This window comes from Prenolepis imparis, unplaced genomic scaffold (assembly GCF_030444845.1).
Source record: "Prenolepis imparis isolate NDT839.2.m4 unplaced genomic scaffold, iyPreImpa1.0 SCAF_12, whole genome shotgun sequence".
Classification (NCBI taxonomy): domain Eukaryota; kingdom Metazoa; phylum Arthropoda; class Insecta; order Hymenoptera; family Formicidae; genus Prenolepis; species Prenolepis imparis.
Window position 1 is genome coordinate 6,759,404 of NW_028141170.1, and position 17,453 is coordinate 6,776,856.

Here is a 17,453-nt window from a genome sequence, read left to right on the forward strand (position 1 = left end):
TTTCATTAGACGTAATTTACACAACTTTTTAATTGTCGACATTAAATAGCTTGATAAATGAGATTTAAATTAATATTTCATTAAAGTTTCTCAGATTATTTATTAATATTAAACTTTTAGCTGCAATAATTGGAATATCTCTTTATATTGAATTCACATTTATTTCACGACTTTTTATTTTACTTTTCTCGAAAAAATACAATTCAGCTACAGAGATTTGATCGCGGAACGCCTCTAGTTAATTAAATTGCACTATGCGTTTTAGTCAAATATTAAATATCGTCTCTTTAATTCACACTCGTTTTCGGAATTTCACTTAAAGAGGCGCGCATATATTCGCATTGTACGCCTCTCTTCTGTATCCCTTGTCATACAAATCATCGACATCTGTCTCGAGTGGCGTCTCGTCGCACAAATGTCGCGGAGAGTGCTCGCCTTCTCTATGATGGGTAATTCAATTAAAGCAAGCTGCAGACCGACGGCGGATACCCAAGGGCCGTATAGTGTCGTGGCTATGATTAAGTCTACGTGGTTAATCGATTAATCTTCTATGGATATTATTGAAGCCAGACATAATCTCTGTGCGCGCGTATACACAACTAATAGTGTTTGAAGGAAATTATTTTGAAGAAGAGAATTCATAACATCACGCAAGTTTTATGTATATATATTATATCTAATTTTTTATTTAAATTAAATTTAAAGAGAGAGTTCTAATATTTATCATGTTTTTAGAAGTTATAAATCTAAAAAAATATAAAAATTATTGCATATACAATGATGATGAATACATGCAAGCACGAATAAAATGCATAAATGTGATATTTTATATAAAATAGTTCTTACGATCATAGTTTACACGAGGTGCATATATGCAGTATCGAGATTAGTTGCACCTCGATGTCTAGACGCAGAGTTATAAGAGTCGAATCTTTCTTGTGACACGTTGCGTGAGATAATTGAGAAAATTCAGAACTACATATTACAAACGACTAATTGCTTTATTATTCTCCGGTCTCTCTCTAGTCGCGCGCTATGCACTTCCCGAGTATATGCGCTCGATTCTAGTCCGATGCAGCTGCTTGCATGAACACGTTCGCGACGTTGAATTACTAACCATTCGTAACCGTGATGTGAAAATTAATTTTGCTACGTGCTACTATACTTGGGATTAGGTATTGTTAACTGCGGGTTGTCAAGATCGGTGCCGCAAACGATACGTGTTGGTACGATAAAATACCTTAGGTACGATTCGTCATGCCTACGCAATGACGACTTCTTTAATATATTGCAGTCAGTACTTATTCAGACATCTGATTTAATATTATAAAAGATAAAATTTTATCCTAAGGGATTCATTTATTAAATTCATTTTTAGAATGAATCTGTATCTTCGTAGCTGTTAATTAAAACATTCGTTATTATTCGTTAATACTCTTTGTAGCTGTTGTACAAATATGAGATAATTTTTTAAAAATTTGTTTATATTAAATATATAGCTTGTATTAATATACATATAGATTACTTTTGCAGCCGTATTGATAGATGTGTACTTATCCAAATAGTTATTAATAGAACGATAAAATCGGAGAATTGAAAAAAATATTTGGCGAAAAATACGTGCGGAAAATGACTTTATGCATCATTACAGCGCGTAAAATAAAATTATCATTACATAATAAACGATTCTGCCCGATTTATTTCGAACGATCGATGTAATGCGCGTACAATAAACTCCGAAATTTCAAGTTATCTAACTCGTACCCTCGCGGTAAAATCGGCAGTCTCGATCTATTATTATAGCACACAGATTGTGTATTGCTTCGCTCACAATACTCTCCAGTTCTATAACACGGTTCTGTTGTGCGCGTAAATATTCGCATTGATGATAAATGAATCGAGTACAACAGCTTTATAAAAAATGTAAACAAAACGTTCATTCAACGCACTTGTAAATAATTATTGCATCGAGAACACTGATGAAAGTGCAGAGCGCCGGGTATCGGGTCGGGAAAAAAAACATATCGTAGAGATAGAGGGAACTCATTAAAACTTAAAAACTTACGTCGAGCAGATTCATCAAAGAGGCACGTTTGCGAGGATCAGGCTCCGTCATGGCGGCCAACACTGATTGCAAAGCGGAAGAGGGTGAAACAGAAACGGTCCCCGTTAATGCCGCTATTCTAGGGGTCGTGTCGAGTAACGCTCTTCCTAAAGAGTACATCCACATCTGTAATAAAAATAAGATCAATTGGATTATAGAGAGATTATGAGTCTCTAAAATATTTTTCGATTAATATAAATTTTTGGGGGGCTTTTGCTAAATCCGCCTCACTATAACAGGATCCTATACATTTCGACGCACAGTTGCGTCTCCACTTTTCCGGAGAATGCGAAATATTCGCCAGCAATGGCTGCAGCACCCGCACAACGATTACCTGGGCCAACACGAACGCGAAAAAGAATTGCTTTTTCCGACGATTGTCGCTCTTACATTTTTCACAGCGTGACACGATGCACAAGCGAGTTGTTAGAATGATCTCTGTAACACAACGCTGAGAGTCGCGCAAGTGTGTGCTGTAACCTACATATATGTATATATATATATGTGTAACGTATAGTTACCGTTGCTTCCCGCTTTATAAATAAACGAGAAAACTACGGCCGCAACTGAAGTCAATGTAGCTTAAATTCCTGAAGATCTCACATTTTGAAATTACTTATGAATAACTACAATAAATAAAAATAAAAATATATCAACTAAGTAATTAAAATTGAGTAATTAAAATTAATGTAGTGTTTAAAGTCTTACATGATAAAGTTTTGCACTGATGCAAACTTATTGTATCTTATCTTGAATTGATATTCTATTTATTCTATAATACAAGTACTAAGTAAAGATATGAAATGTCATTAATGCTTATTTTTTAAGTGTGAAGAAATAAAATTTCTATTGTCAATATTTTTTATAATATTATCCATGAAGGTATTAGATAACATTGTTTTTTCAACAAGTAAAAATATAATTGATATTCTCGGATCTATATAATTACATACATACGCGCGTGTGCATGCATGTATATGTTTACATATGCGTGTTTTCTTTTATAAAATAAAAAATCCGATTATTAAATCGCTTTAGATTTAATAATCGGAAAGACTTGGCTTTCGAGACTCGAGATTGATATATTATCCTTCGCCGCGCGACACAGCTTAGCTGTTACGAGAGAGAATACTATGTTTCTCTTCGAGATGGTATTTTATTTATCAGCCTATAGAGCTTCGACTAGAAAAATAAATGCAAAAAGCTACAAATTTCAAGATTGTAGATTTAACAAAATTCAGTGAAAATATTTCTAATCATTTAACACTTTTCTCAATAGTCATTTTTATCCATATGAATCCGTATAAATCTTCATCCATACACGAATATAAATTTCAAAATACATTACTTTAACACTTAGCAGAAATATATTTCTCGCTATTTAATGCTGCTCTGCATATCTTATATAAATAAAATATTTCAAATTGCTCTAGCTGCTCAAAAAAATTTATAATTAATTTTTTTATTTGTTGCATATTTTTTATTAATGTTCGTATTTAATGCATCTATTGTACATAATATAATTTTATACAATATAATTATGCAATTAATTTTATTTTTAAATTAAAAAAAATTTTTTTTATGATTATAAATTTTTTTTATTAACATTCTATAATGTCATAGATAGCGAGAGAGTATAAAATGTTTTATATTCAAGTCACATAGACTCGTGTCTTCTTTGTCTAAATAAAAGTTCGCTATTGTTCTTTGCAGTATCCAAAATCGAAATAGTTTACAGGTTACATCGGAAAGTTGTACGATTCACTGTATCATTCTTTTCTTTTTTATTTTGTTTTACTTATTGTAAAAGCCTGTAGGAAAAGGCATTTCTTTCCGCACATTTTACGAGATTAAATTAGTTTCCTCTCGTATAATTCTTGTAAAAGTCTTTTGTTACTGTGTCTTCATATTAAAGAAGTATTGCTGAATGTCTAACGAACTGTTAATTATTTCCAGCTCAGTATATATAGCACAATAAAATTAATTATATTTTTTCCTGCAATAAAATGCCATTCTTCTTTCTTCGCTAAAATCTTCGCGATGAAATAGAATTTATTTCTCAATATCATGTTTTAAAGCATCGTTAATGGAGATGCACTAGTACTTTATTCGATTGAAATTGAATATTGCATTTTGATGTTGCCTTGTATAGCGAGTGTAGACAGAGAAAAGAAAACAGATTGGAATATTAAATTCTAACGAGTTTTAGTAAAAAAACTTCCCGTGTTTTGCATTTAATCAATATCGTATTTTCAAGATAATATCCTTCTGCGTTACGAATGTGAGTGGAAGGAGAAATATACTTTACTCGAACTTTTTTTTTACATTTTAAAAATATTTTCTCGTCCCATATCATCAATTCTCTGAGTTTTCGAATAATAAAATGTGAAATACGAAAATATATAATTTTTTCAATATTAAATCATTTCTCTTTAATTTGTTTAATTGTATTGATATTATAATTTTATTTCTAAATCGTAATATACTACTTTTCTTCTATACATTAATAAATGCATATTAACATACATATGTCCATACCAGGACATTAAAAATTTTTCACTATTTCTCGCAAGAGATTTTATGCTTATATTGTGAATGATTAAAATATAATATAGCTTTTATATTTTTGTCACTAAACTTTTATAAACATCGAAGATTTTATTTCAATGCTACCTCAATATAGTTACGCGGACTGCAAAGTTTTCCCTGTAGTCGCGTAAACGTAAATTACAATCGCTTTTGTTCGCAAGATTAACGAGCGATACGGATATAGCAGGCTGTATCAGGGTTGCGTGCTTTCCGCAAGGACTTATCTTTTCGTTAGAAACGGGGACGAGACAAAGGGAGGAGGCAGGGAGGGAAGGCTTCGAAATCGGTGATATAAAAGAACGATGCGCCGAAGTTTATTTATCGTGCGTGCCGTTTGTTCTGCCTTTAATCTGCAGGAGATAAATACCGGCTCGTGTTGAAACAACGAAGCTCTATCCGGCCATCAACCGGGAAAGAAATGATGGCGCTAAAGGGTGAGAAAGGGCGAAAAAAAAAGAGATCGCGGCGAGAGATGGCGGAAGCGGAGAGAGCGAGAAAATCCGATGGTCGCGCGCGTAGAAAAAAATACGGAAAGAGACGTAGAGAAATGTGGCGCTAGGGGATTTTGATAAAGGTACTAAAAATACTGGCTTCGGTCTCTGCGCTGCATCTCTCTCTTTTCGTTCTTCGAAATCTTTCGAACAGTCGGCCTCTCGCACAACGACGGCCCCGTTAAAAATTCAGTCCGGCACTGTGAAACGTGGATGTCGAGCAAATATAAAGTCGTCGAGCCGTCAAAGGACGACCATGGCGGCTTAATCCTCTTCGCGCTGAAAGGATTTTAATAGAACGCGTTCTTAATTCTTCGCTCTTTTAATTATATCATCACCGACCTCGCCCTTCCGGTAAATAGTGGCGCTATTTATACGCACGTACGTGATATAATTGACCAACCGAAGAAACGGAGTTGTTTCTGATAAATATATTTTGCACGGTCTCTCTTCTCGAACCTTATGATATTTCGAATAAATATTTTGTTATACGTAATTATTCGAGTCATTGAATATTTATTTTTATCAGCATAATATCATTAAAATCAGCATTATAGATATCACATTTTGTGATTATTCAAAAGCGAGCATTTCGCAAATTCGGATAATAATAAATGCATTATAGAGGCGGGAAACCGATCGGGACATGAGAAATAACTGATAGAAAGAAATGAAAAGAAAATTAATTTTGAAATTTACATTACATAAACTTTTGCAACATACTAGGCATAATAATTTAACGTTAATAAGATTAGTGAGTTGGCGTTATACGATAGAACAGCGGATGTCGTAAAAGTAAATGTCAAAATGTCACACTAAAATTCACCGAACATCACACGGACATCAGTTGGGGCGGGCAATCCGTTATTGAAAAATTAATTATTAATAGCGCATCATCAAGCGCTGTGCTGTGCTGCGAATGTAACGTACTTTTTCCGAATCCGTGTCCGAATAAATCCGACCGGGTCGATATTCTGGTGGTAGGTACGCGCGAGCAGTCTCCAGCGGTGCGAGCTGCAGCAAAACCCTACCATGTGGTGTCAATTCCAGTGTGTGCGGAGTTACCACCGGTCCTGCTCTCGAACCACCCACTACGCCTCCATCTGGAACAAATATTAATAGGAAATATGAGATTGTGGGTGTGTCGTCAAATATGTAAATTACTACGTAAAGCAAAAAAAGTTGGCAAAAATATCTCGTAAATTAGCAATGCTATTAAAAGTATTTCGCTAAATTAAGTATCATATTTATTTTGACACTTTTTGACACTATTTGACACTAAATAGTAATGAGAGCAATTAGATTTATATTAATAATATAGTATTATTAAATCTATATACATCTAACAGCTGTGTTTATAGATAATATTTATATTATATATATATATTTTTTTAATTTTGAGATGAGAAAGCTGCCATTTGGATTAATTTTTTACAGAGAAAATTTTTATATTTATACAGCAAAGGAAAAGAAGTAAAATTTATTTAAGATTTGTAAGACGAGTATAAAAATTAAATACATGAACATTCTCTGAATTTATTAAATCGTATGACGCATCCAGAAAGCTCTTTCACTTGCGAGATGACGATTTGGCGTGCTGTAAACTTAAACCGATCGTTTTAATGTGTTGTATAATCATGATTGGTTGCTCGAAACTCTCTCTATAATCGGTCATACTCGTGCCAAACTCTACTTACGGAGAATTAAAGTTATAATTAATTCTTCGACTATAGTTAGTCTATATTGAGCGGCCGATAGGCTTAAAGGTAGTTAGAAATTGGTCGCAGGTGTAAGGATCTTCTACTCGACAAGGGGATTTTCCGGAAATTACTCGGTTTATTTATCGCGATCGCGCGCACGTTCTTGCCGTCCAGAATCATTTATTAACTGTTTGTAATACGCTGCGTATTTTTCAACGTCCACTGTCAGGGGGTCATGCGGAATCGTGTAAACGCTTGGGATGTAATTGAAGAAGGAAATCGCGCCGCCGAGGTCGGAAAAGATTGAGGAAATAGGAATCTTCCCGACCGCTTCTGTAAATCTCATCTTCTTCTGCAAACTTCTAATCGTGTTTTCTTGAATTCGCGCGCGTCTATAGTTGGCTTCAATATCGACCAAGACGGCTGGTCAATCTTTTTAACATTTTCCGATCGTGGTAATAACAGTGATTGAATTTTATCGCAGTTCCTGTATTATTACATTATGAACGTATATAGAAGAGCATCGACTTTAAAATACACTACTCCGCAATTATTTTATAAAAATATCAGATCTTTGGCGTTATTTCTTTTGTGTCTTAATAATACGATTATAAGTCGTTACACATTTTACATGCGAACATTGCGTCGCTTTTATGTAATGGCAAACAGTCTAGGCACAAGTGCCAGACTATCTATTATATCGCTCCCGTTATAAATCCCGTACAATTCGCCATTGGGGTGCTAATTCTGCGCGTGTCACGGACATTAACAGCCTAATGGTGGGCTAAAGCGCCTTGACACGGAGAATATTCTCCCGAGTACGCCCCGGTAATTTAGGCAAGCGCTTTCACCGACAAATTCTTCCCCCCCTACCTTTGCTAAAGGCGCAAATTAGTGGAGAACCAGCGTGCGAAAATCGACACGTTAAATAATTAAGACCGCGTTCGATTAATTTCGGCTAACATTTATATGCAGGTACTTTTAAATCGTCGTCTCGCATTCTATTTTGACTAGAAAAATTTATGTGAAACATTTTAAAATTTATCGTACGAGCTTCACACGTCTGAGATAGTTATTTATTTGCAAGTTCACTACTCGACGTGTTGCAATTCGTTTCTGTCCGTAAACTTCGTTGCAATCAGTGATACGAGTCGCGATTTCTAATTCTACCAGTAGTCAATCTCTACAGACGATCGGACAGTTCTCCGGTGTAAATTAGAAAGCAGAAACGTCGAACGCGCGCGCGGAACGTCGCTTCCGAGCGATAAACTATTTCCGTTCTTCGAAGATTTAAGCTCTAAGGAAATTAGGTGGGTCTAAATGGGATCGACATGTTTCCTGATAAATCTCGACTAATCCTTAGACGAGGAGAGACGACTCGCGTAATCACGTCGTCTATAGTCATTACATTTTAACGTCAAACTAGAATTCGTATATATACACGCATGCATCAGATATATTTAAAATCAAATTATATGAAAAAATATTATACATCCACATTATAAATCGTTTAAAGCCAAATGTAAATAGATTTAGTGCAACTGCGTTGTTGCAAATACAGATTGGCTGTTTCTGAAAATGTCCATTTGCATACTGAACACGTTAATTATCGATGCCATTTGCATTTCGTCGGTAGGAAGAAATTTACTGGATAAACCGTACGGCGCGTTACCGAGCATTTTGTGTCATCTATCACTGTCCCTTTTTCACCGGCGATGTGTGTTATTTTGTCCGATGTTGGACCAGTAGTCGATCTTTGTAAACGATCGGACTCTCGCAGTCGGACGGCGCAGTCTGATCGTTGACGATAAAACAAAGACCTGCTGCTTTGTAGGATATACAAGAGTCGTCGAAATTAATGGCATGGAGATTTATTTGCTGTAAACAGTGTTTGTAACGAAACGCGACTTTACTGTTCCGTCCGGTAAGTTGACGGACAAAATTCACTCGGCATAAAAATGGCAATCACTGTTCGCGAAATTTAATATCAAGTTGGAAAATTGTATATGACAATTTTTCAAGAGACGATGCAGAATAAATATGAAATGAATTTTTTAAAAATATATGTATATTTTTACTATTTTGTTTTGAATTAATATTCTTCTTTTATATACATTTTACTGTAAAATGTTTCTTTGTGTGCGCGGTTACTAAATTGAGTCGAAGATGGAAATAAATATTTTGCATAGCATTATATAACGCGTAACATTAATTATTATCGTAACCTAATTATTGTAACTGCTTCATTAATTCGAAGTGAACTTGTGTTAATCCCGTGAGCGTGTTTGCGAAATCTTCATACGTGATTGATTATTGTGCGTATATTTCGAACATTAGGTCGCTCTTTGTGCATTCTATCACACATCTTTCGCGTTCTCTCTACGCCACAAAAAGGACAAAGTAGATCTCATGTTACATCGCATTGTATCTGTCTTCCATCGATCTTCGTTCAGTCAATAATGGGGAATGGCGGGGGCATTCCAAAGCTTTTAGTTTAAAAATGGAAATGCCTTTCGGGAGAGACGGTTGTATTTTTTTCAGAATCTCTAGGGTAGTAATCTAGCTGTCTGTACTCTCTTTTTGTTCCGTTAATATTGAAAGTATTTATTATAATATAGTGAATTTCCATTAATTTTTTCCATTAATATAACTAATGTTTTAAATATTTATTTATTTTTTCTGAATAATTTTATAATATTTGATGGGAATGTTTGAATCTAAAATAAGCGAAGCTGCTCGTTTAATGAAATAAGTCTTTGCTGCCTCAGTCAAATTGAATATTAAGAGTTGACTTTGTAGTTTCTATTACATGCCGAAAGACAAAGAGGCGCATAAAGAGATGCGAATATCTAAGGAAATAAGAAATCTCTGATATACATATATTGTTCAATACAGTTTCAGTTGGATTCATATCTAGATCGCTTTCTTTTTTTATAATATGTAATTGTGTCTTTGAGATTTTCTTTATTATTATGATATACACGATAGCTCGCCGACATACTTTAATGACAGATTTCTCTTAATTAATTTAGAAAGAATTCTTTCTTAATTGCCAATGTGCTAATAGTTTTCAAGTTAAGTGACAGAAAATAAATGATCTTTATTAAGTTTTAAAATTAAACAAGTGAGAACGAATTTCATCGAATTTTGAATAAACTTTGAATTTTAACTGATTAATGAAACTTCAGGATTTTACATATAAAAATATTTAATGTGTTGGAAGTAATAAAATGGTTTTTTGGTCATAGCATTAATCTATTTAAAATTCATCAAAAAATTTTTAAATTCTAATGCGGTAATCATATATAAAGTTCATATATGTATATAAAGCATCACTTTACCTATGAATATTATTTCTCAAAGTAAACATAATATTTCTCTTGGAGTTACTGTCGCGGTATTTTTGCTTTTAATCTGCAAAGGAACGTTTAAAGGGCTCTCCAAGAAGGCGAGCTTAAGCGACAAGAGTTAGATGGTCGTCCCTTTGTGGATAGCTAATGAGAGACAGAGATAGATGAGATAGAACGGAGGGAAACTTCATATGTCGGGATTATCGGGATGCTCGCCCTTCATCTCTCGGTTATTCGTAGTGGATGACCTCGATACCGCTTGATATCGCCATTTTGAATGACTGGTTCAACTTGTCACAGCGATTCGAATGTCGATTTTCACTGTCGACTTTCATTCGTCGGGTTCTCTTCGTTTCGGGTAAAGATAGAAAATCAATACTCCAGTCTCTTTCAGGCTTATTATATTTTTTTCAATTTCAACTAGATACAGATACAGATTAACGGAAGATTCACATGTGGCATGCATCTGGGAAATGCAAGAACACCGACTTTATATATCGCGCTTATAACGAATATTTTTATTTCATGTTAAGCTATCTGTTCTTTTCATATTGCTGTTTTTTGAGCCAATGGGCATTTATAAGCATTTGGTGAATTCATCTCTGCGAATACTAGTATGCATACTCAGATCGTCTGCTATTTCTTTATGTAGTTTTTTCGATATCTGTGATGGATAGTAAAATCACTTAGAATTTCCATGAAAATTCTAACCGAACTGCTAGAAAATAAACGATTGCATACATTGAAGGGACTAATAAAAAATAGACGAAATATGTGTTATTTTTAGCAATTAATTAGTTCTGTACATACACAAAATATTATTAAATATAATATTGAAATTATTTTATTCGACACATATTTTCAAATAATTTTCTATAATTAAAACGTTGATCGTATTTCTCCAGATTTTTTATGTAATTTATCATTTTATCTACATTTGCCTCTTCGAAGCTACGACCGACTATTAATTTTTTTACGATTTAATTAAATTATTGGACGAGGCAATAATTTTTGCTGAAAGATCGTGTCAGTGGCTTAGCGTTCGCAGTTGGGTAATTAAAAATCGATTTACAATTAATGTTTCGATTCGCGATAAATAATCACGAAGAAAAGGTTTAAAGTAGTTCTCAAGATGAATGAGATTTAAGCGCGTATGTCTTAGGCAAATATGATTAAATAATTTAGGACAATAGTGTTTTCGCCACCTTTGATTTCTAATATATACTAGAGTTTTAAATACATCTCACAAAGAGTAAGTAATTGTTTTATAACACGTCATTTGCAATATTATTTTATATATAAAATCAAACAGTTTTTAAAATGTAATTAATTTTCCGACAATATATTTTACTTGAGAGTTATTTTAATTTCCATTTTACTTGAGTCATTTTGACGTTTTCTTGCCGCCGAAAAACCTTCCTTTTAGTTCGAGGCGCATTTTTCGCGAACGCGATTTTTCCTTGCCAAGACGGTCGCGTTCACTCGTATTACTCAACAGATACAGGAGGCACTAAATAGAGAAGGGGGGAGGGAGGATGGCGAGAGGGTGAATTTCGAACGGTGGTCAATGTTTATGGGACAGACAGAAACGGAGGGCTCTAGGAGACTATTCATCAACGTCAAAGCTCGTACATATATACATGTATATCCACACGTATAGGATATACATCCTCATCCTTCTCCGCGCTGTCCGTACACGTACGCAAGCCTACGTCACGCCCACGCGAACGGGACAGCGTCCTGGAATCCGTCGACGCGGTTGGGAAATAGGTGAACGCTGTGGCGTTTCATGAATCTCTATCCTAAAACAATCTTGGTGCGCTTCCGATGCAAGGTGTTGATAGCAGAAGTTCGCGGGATAATATGTCATCAGCTCTTGGGAAATCTGTTTCCCTCGAAATTATAAATATAACGAGATTATATTTGTCGACATCGCGACTTTTCTTTCTTTGCGACGGCTATATTATTGCTATTAATCCATTTAATTTTGTGTTTCAATTTCTGCTTTTTTATTTTAGTTCGCATACAGCTTTCTTTAACTTTAAAATCTTATTTTTTTCTCAAGATTCGCTTTCTGCATTTCTAATTTAATATAGATGTCTCTTTCGAAGTTATACGATATGCTAATGAACGGTATGAAGTACGTGAGCTGAAGTTAAAATAAAAGGAGAAATTGTATTCGAAGAATAGCAATTGTAAGTCGAACGAGCATCTTAGCTAGCTATTCATGGAGACTTTTATTTCCGATCGTTTGAATTTGGTCGGTCGAACTTGATTTTATTCGATAATGATATCGACTTTCCGCGAAAATGTTTGAAAAACTCCTTCATAATGACTATACTTACCATTGTAATAATTTTATAACAAGTCGTAAATGAGTTTGACGTTATTATTACGACACGAAATGCTTCCCGTCGTAAAATTGCCGTCATAAATTTTCCTGTCGCGGCAAGATTTCTGCCAAAGCATCGCGAAAGCGCAAAAGAGCGAGACCACGTTACATGCATTTTCATTATTTTCATTATTTCTAACATTTATTCGTAATCTATTCGTATTATACATTGGCGGTTTCTTAAAGATTTTTTAAAGATGCCGTTAACATGTTCAATAGTGCATTTTCCACCAATATACAACTTAGGATAATAACGTTATGAGGAGAGAAGGTGCGTTATATCACGTTAACAGCATCAACGGTTCGCTACATTCATAATTCGATTATCCGCGCGCGAGCGCGAGATTCCGTAATTCTCTCCTCCTAAGACTCCTCCACGTCCTGCATGTGAGAAATGCCTGCTCGTCTTCTAAATTCTCTCCGCCGCCCTTCGATGGTTAGCGACTTCTCTATCTCGATCATTAATTACGTCCCCGCCGCCGTACTCGCGTCGACTGTGGCGATGATGCACTTCGTACATCTTTCGCGTTAACGACCTTTCACGGCTCACGATTATATAATGAATATTCAGATCGGTGAATAATATTCCGCATCTTGATGAACCAATTCAAGACAGATCAAGTTACATTCCGGATGCAATGAAATTTGTGGAATATAATTCGACAGCAGCAAGCTTCAGTTTTCGATTATCGTAATTATTCATAAATCGTAATAAAAATAATCAATAATAAAATAATAAAAGTTACTATATTATAAATAATAAACTAATAATAAATAATGAAAATAATAAAATAAAATAAAAATGAAATAAAATAAAAATTACTATTATTTTATTTTTAGACTTATTGTTAGTATCATTGGGGATGTAATCGGCAATGAAAGAAATGCGACGAGATGAAAAACGTAATTAAATTTTTTGTCCGACCCGGTAAAACTACGGTGTGTCCGTGGAATCTCATCATTAAAATGGAGTTAGCTGCAGTTTCGTTCGTTTCAATTCATTCATAAGGCATCGCGCGTATGCTTGCGCCGCCGAATAGAACGGAAAGTAGCGGGAAAAAATGCGAGATGTATGTAAAATACGCGACGTATATTTTACGTTCCGAGTGTTCCGGATGTTCCCCTCTCTCTCCGGCTCCTCTCAGAGAGGAGTCGTGGGGAGTTTGCTAGGGATTGCGGGGGATAAGCGATCCCGGTACGCTCTTAAAATGAGATGACAGCGTCTCTCTAATGGTCTTTCGTGCTTGCGGCGTCATTTACCGGCGAACTCGGACTTTCGGGCTAAATATTTATTCCTGCGAATTCCTTGCCACGATCCTTCGGAAACAGTGACGTTTACTTCAATCCTTTTTTTCAACAAATCTTTTTCCCCGATTTCTAGACGATAGTTACGATAGTTTTCGACCATGTTTTCGGCGCATTCAAAAATCCATGTTTTTCCAGATTTTCCTGAGTAAACAGTATCTCATCTCGCAATTAAAAAATTTTTAATTCCCTTAATTATAATGATATTGACGATTATAGTAAATATAATTTGTCTGAAGTTTCATATAATTTCGGAAAGATCGAGATACAAGAATGAATCGGTATTATATTAATTGATACAAATTTTCGTTGTCGAAAAGTACATCGGGTCCCCGTAGCGAAAAATTATATTTCGCGCACTACGTTTTATATATTACTGCGTCACTAACCTCCTATCTTTTTTTTCTATTCGAGATTTTAAACTTCAACTTTATTCTACATAGAATTGCCATTAAAGGTACAGACGCCCGTCAATCAGTGTGCATTTGTTTGAATGTAGAACTGGTAGCTAATGCAACTGGAGAGTTAAGTCCTGTAAAACTTTGTTTAGCAGACCGGTGCACAACTAGAAGTGAAAAAACATTCGTAACAAAACTCTGATCAAAAGTTGAACGCAACGGTTTTGCACTTTCCGCGTTTAAAAGCCGGCGACTAAAAGGGCCTGATTTCTGTAACAAATGGCGTCACTCGTTATTACAATATGCACGCCTTTGCTAATCGATGCTCATGTAGACCGCAATCGTGGCTGTTTGAATGAAATGCAACGTTGTGTAAATCGTCGCGCCTATTGTAGCGGAAAGTTATGCGAACAGTAGAAGAGCTGCTCGCGGGAATTTCAGTTATTTTCACATTCTCCCTTGTAAAATGAAATTCCAGCCAAGTGAAAACTGACACTTGTATTATCATTGCGACTTGCATGTAAGTCTCGCGCGCGTAACGCGTACGTTTTGCACGTGATTTCTCGATATCTCGCGCGCGCGGTTGACTTACATTTTAATAACATTGAAGCTATAGTTCAATGACAGCAATCGTGAAACTATGCAGATCGTGAAAGCTCATGCTCTGTCTTGGAACTGACCATTTTACCCTCGTCGATTTTAATTGGTCTTTATTATTTTTCGATGCAGATACTCATTGAAGGTATCTTCGTATGTCTCTTCGTATGTTGTTCGAATTGCCTTCTCACTTTACTCGATTCGTGAAAGAACATATTTTTTAACTCAATCAGAATTTATTAATCATTATTTTTGTGTAATTCGGATTCGAGTGGAACCATTCTTGCGCTTTGCCCTTCAGACATGATCCGATTATTCGACAATCCATATACCAATATCCCGAAATAATTCATGCTTCAAACATGCTACACTGTCAGCCGTAAAATATTCCAACAGACTCATAATCACGTTTACGTTTATTGCAACCGGGAAATTGCTGGATTTTTAATTGCTCGTCGATTCGCGCCCATCGTTATTTTTTTGCAACCTTCTCAATACTTCGATTTCTTGTCGTGCTACCGAGAGCTCTAGCTTTATCACTTCTTTTTGTCTTCGTAAAATTTTATCTCCTGTCGAAGATGTTCAGGATTGTCGTTTCTTGCATTCGGCACACTTGTATTCTCAATTCATCTTCTTTTTCTTTCTCTTGATACAATATATCCATCGGATTCGTCCATCGGATCTCTATCAAAAATAAAATCGGATCGCTATCAGTCCGATTTTTATGTCTGCTATTGATAGATCCGTCTCTTGTAATATTTCTTTTAATTCGTTGACTGTAAAATCGTTTGGATTTTTCTCTACGTTCGTCATCCTCTCTCACTTGTTACTTCTCGCCCAAAAATTGTTATATTTCGATTCGTTGATCTCGTGTGAAACAACTCGCAGTCTTCCGTCGCGGATATCGTTTCGCAATCATTTTTATCGCTACAATTTTAGATGGTGCATTCTAAAAAAAAAAGATTATAGGTTGACAAACTAAAGTTTGATACGAAAATTAAATGCAGCTTTATGATAACACGAATTTCTCGCACAAATTTTCAAAATTTATGCTAATATTTAGCTTTTAGGGGATCGCGATAATGCCGTGCTGCAAGTAAGAGTCAGGAACATATTTTTCTTCCGCACTCTCAAGTGGAAAGAGACACGTCAGTATCAGACTCCTTTTTAAAATGCTCGCGCCAATAACGCTGGCTCTGATCCACAGGGAACTCTTATCATAAATCGTAGACCGCAAAGGCGAATCGAGTCGAATATTTTCCACGGTTTTTATATTTTTTTTTACAAGAAAAATATATTTAATGCTCGAAGTCTTTCCTCTTCTCATTCGTCAAAATATTTTTCCGTTCGAACTATTAATTTAACGGTATTAACTTAGATATTTTCAAGACATGCGATGAACGCACGGATTCACCGGTGACCCTGTTTGGGTGCCGTCGAATAGCATCTCTTTCTCTCTCTCTCGACGCATTGTGTGTCGCCGACATTATTAAAGCCTCTGTACACTTTCTGCGCGATGCACAACCAAAGGAGTCACTGTCGAAATTCCGGCATTTCTCTTCCACAAGGTGTACCGTGGCTGGATAGAGCTGTTGCTTTGAAAAGGGTGCTGCTGCGATGAAAAGGATGATTCTTGCTGTCTGCCAGTTGAAGGCAGCAGATGTCACGATGGCGATTATATGCGGCGAGAACGATTCTTGACCGTAATGTAGAGTTCGTATTTCCCACTTGAAACTTGCACAGTTGTGCGGATTTACGTAATAAATTCGTATTTTCGGCAGCTTTGATGGGAAGAAAAAATGCAATCCTATTTCCAGCATCCGCGCAGTTAAATTATCGGATAAATTTGTGAGCCGCGTGTAAAATTGCATATTCACGCGTAAAATTGCAAAACGTAATAATATACATATTGCGTTTCTTTTTATCAAGAGATTTTAATTACATTTATAATGTTAATAATGTTCATGAGACTAATGAACGTATTGAAAAAATATAATCTTACTACGCCATATATGTGAATATATGTCTCTCGATGGCAATCGAAGAATCGTTTCTCAATCGGTTGCAAAAGATGTTTAGGATAAAGTTTTAATCGTCGGTCATTATCACGTAGAGCGAACGCAAGGATGAATCCTTGACATTTGGGGTCCAAGGTTCCGCGATGCCGGCGAGGCACCGCTTATTATATGGCGCTCGTGAGTCATGCTATGCAGCATTGCAATCGTAGGATACCTCTCTACCGTGGCGATCTCAGGGGGAAGTGAAGGGCCCGAATTGCCGACATTGTGAACACGCCTGTTAAGCCGCGCATATGCGAGTCAAGAATGAAACGCGAGCCTGACGCAGCGTCGAGCGCCTCTTGACGCGCTTAATCGCGCGCGAGAAGAGACAATACATAATATGTATATTGAATATAATTTGAATCCTTATATAAAGGTGATAATTGAATTTTGTCAAAATTTTTTGGCCCTTGTCGACTCGGTAATAAAATTAAAAACTTTGATTCTTTTTTCCGGTTTCATCAGAT

At 35.6% G+C, this 17,453-nt stretch overlaps 1 protein-coding gene across 8 annotated transcripts in view; it reads right to left on the bottom strand.

The window, feature by feature from the left end:
* Positions 1 to 17,453, bottom strand: part of LOC145943900 (uncharacterized) — an 80,480-nt gene that overhangs the window by 18,907 nt on the left and 44,120 nt on the right. For all 8 annotated transcript variants that reach the window (XM_083051815.1, XM_083051814.1, XM_083051813.1 and 5 more), the window contains 2 exons: positions 6,115 to 6,287; positions 2,066 to 2,230 (listed from right to left, as the gene is read on the bottom strand). In XM_083051815.1, coding sequence (XP_082907941.1) covers positions 2,066 to 2,230; positions 6,115 to 6,287 — 338 coding nt within the window. The remainder of the gene's footprint in view (positions 1 to 2,065; positions 2,231 to 6,114; positions 6,288 to 17,453) is intronic.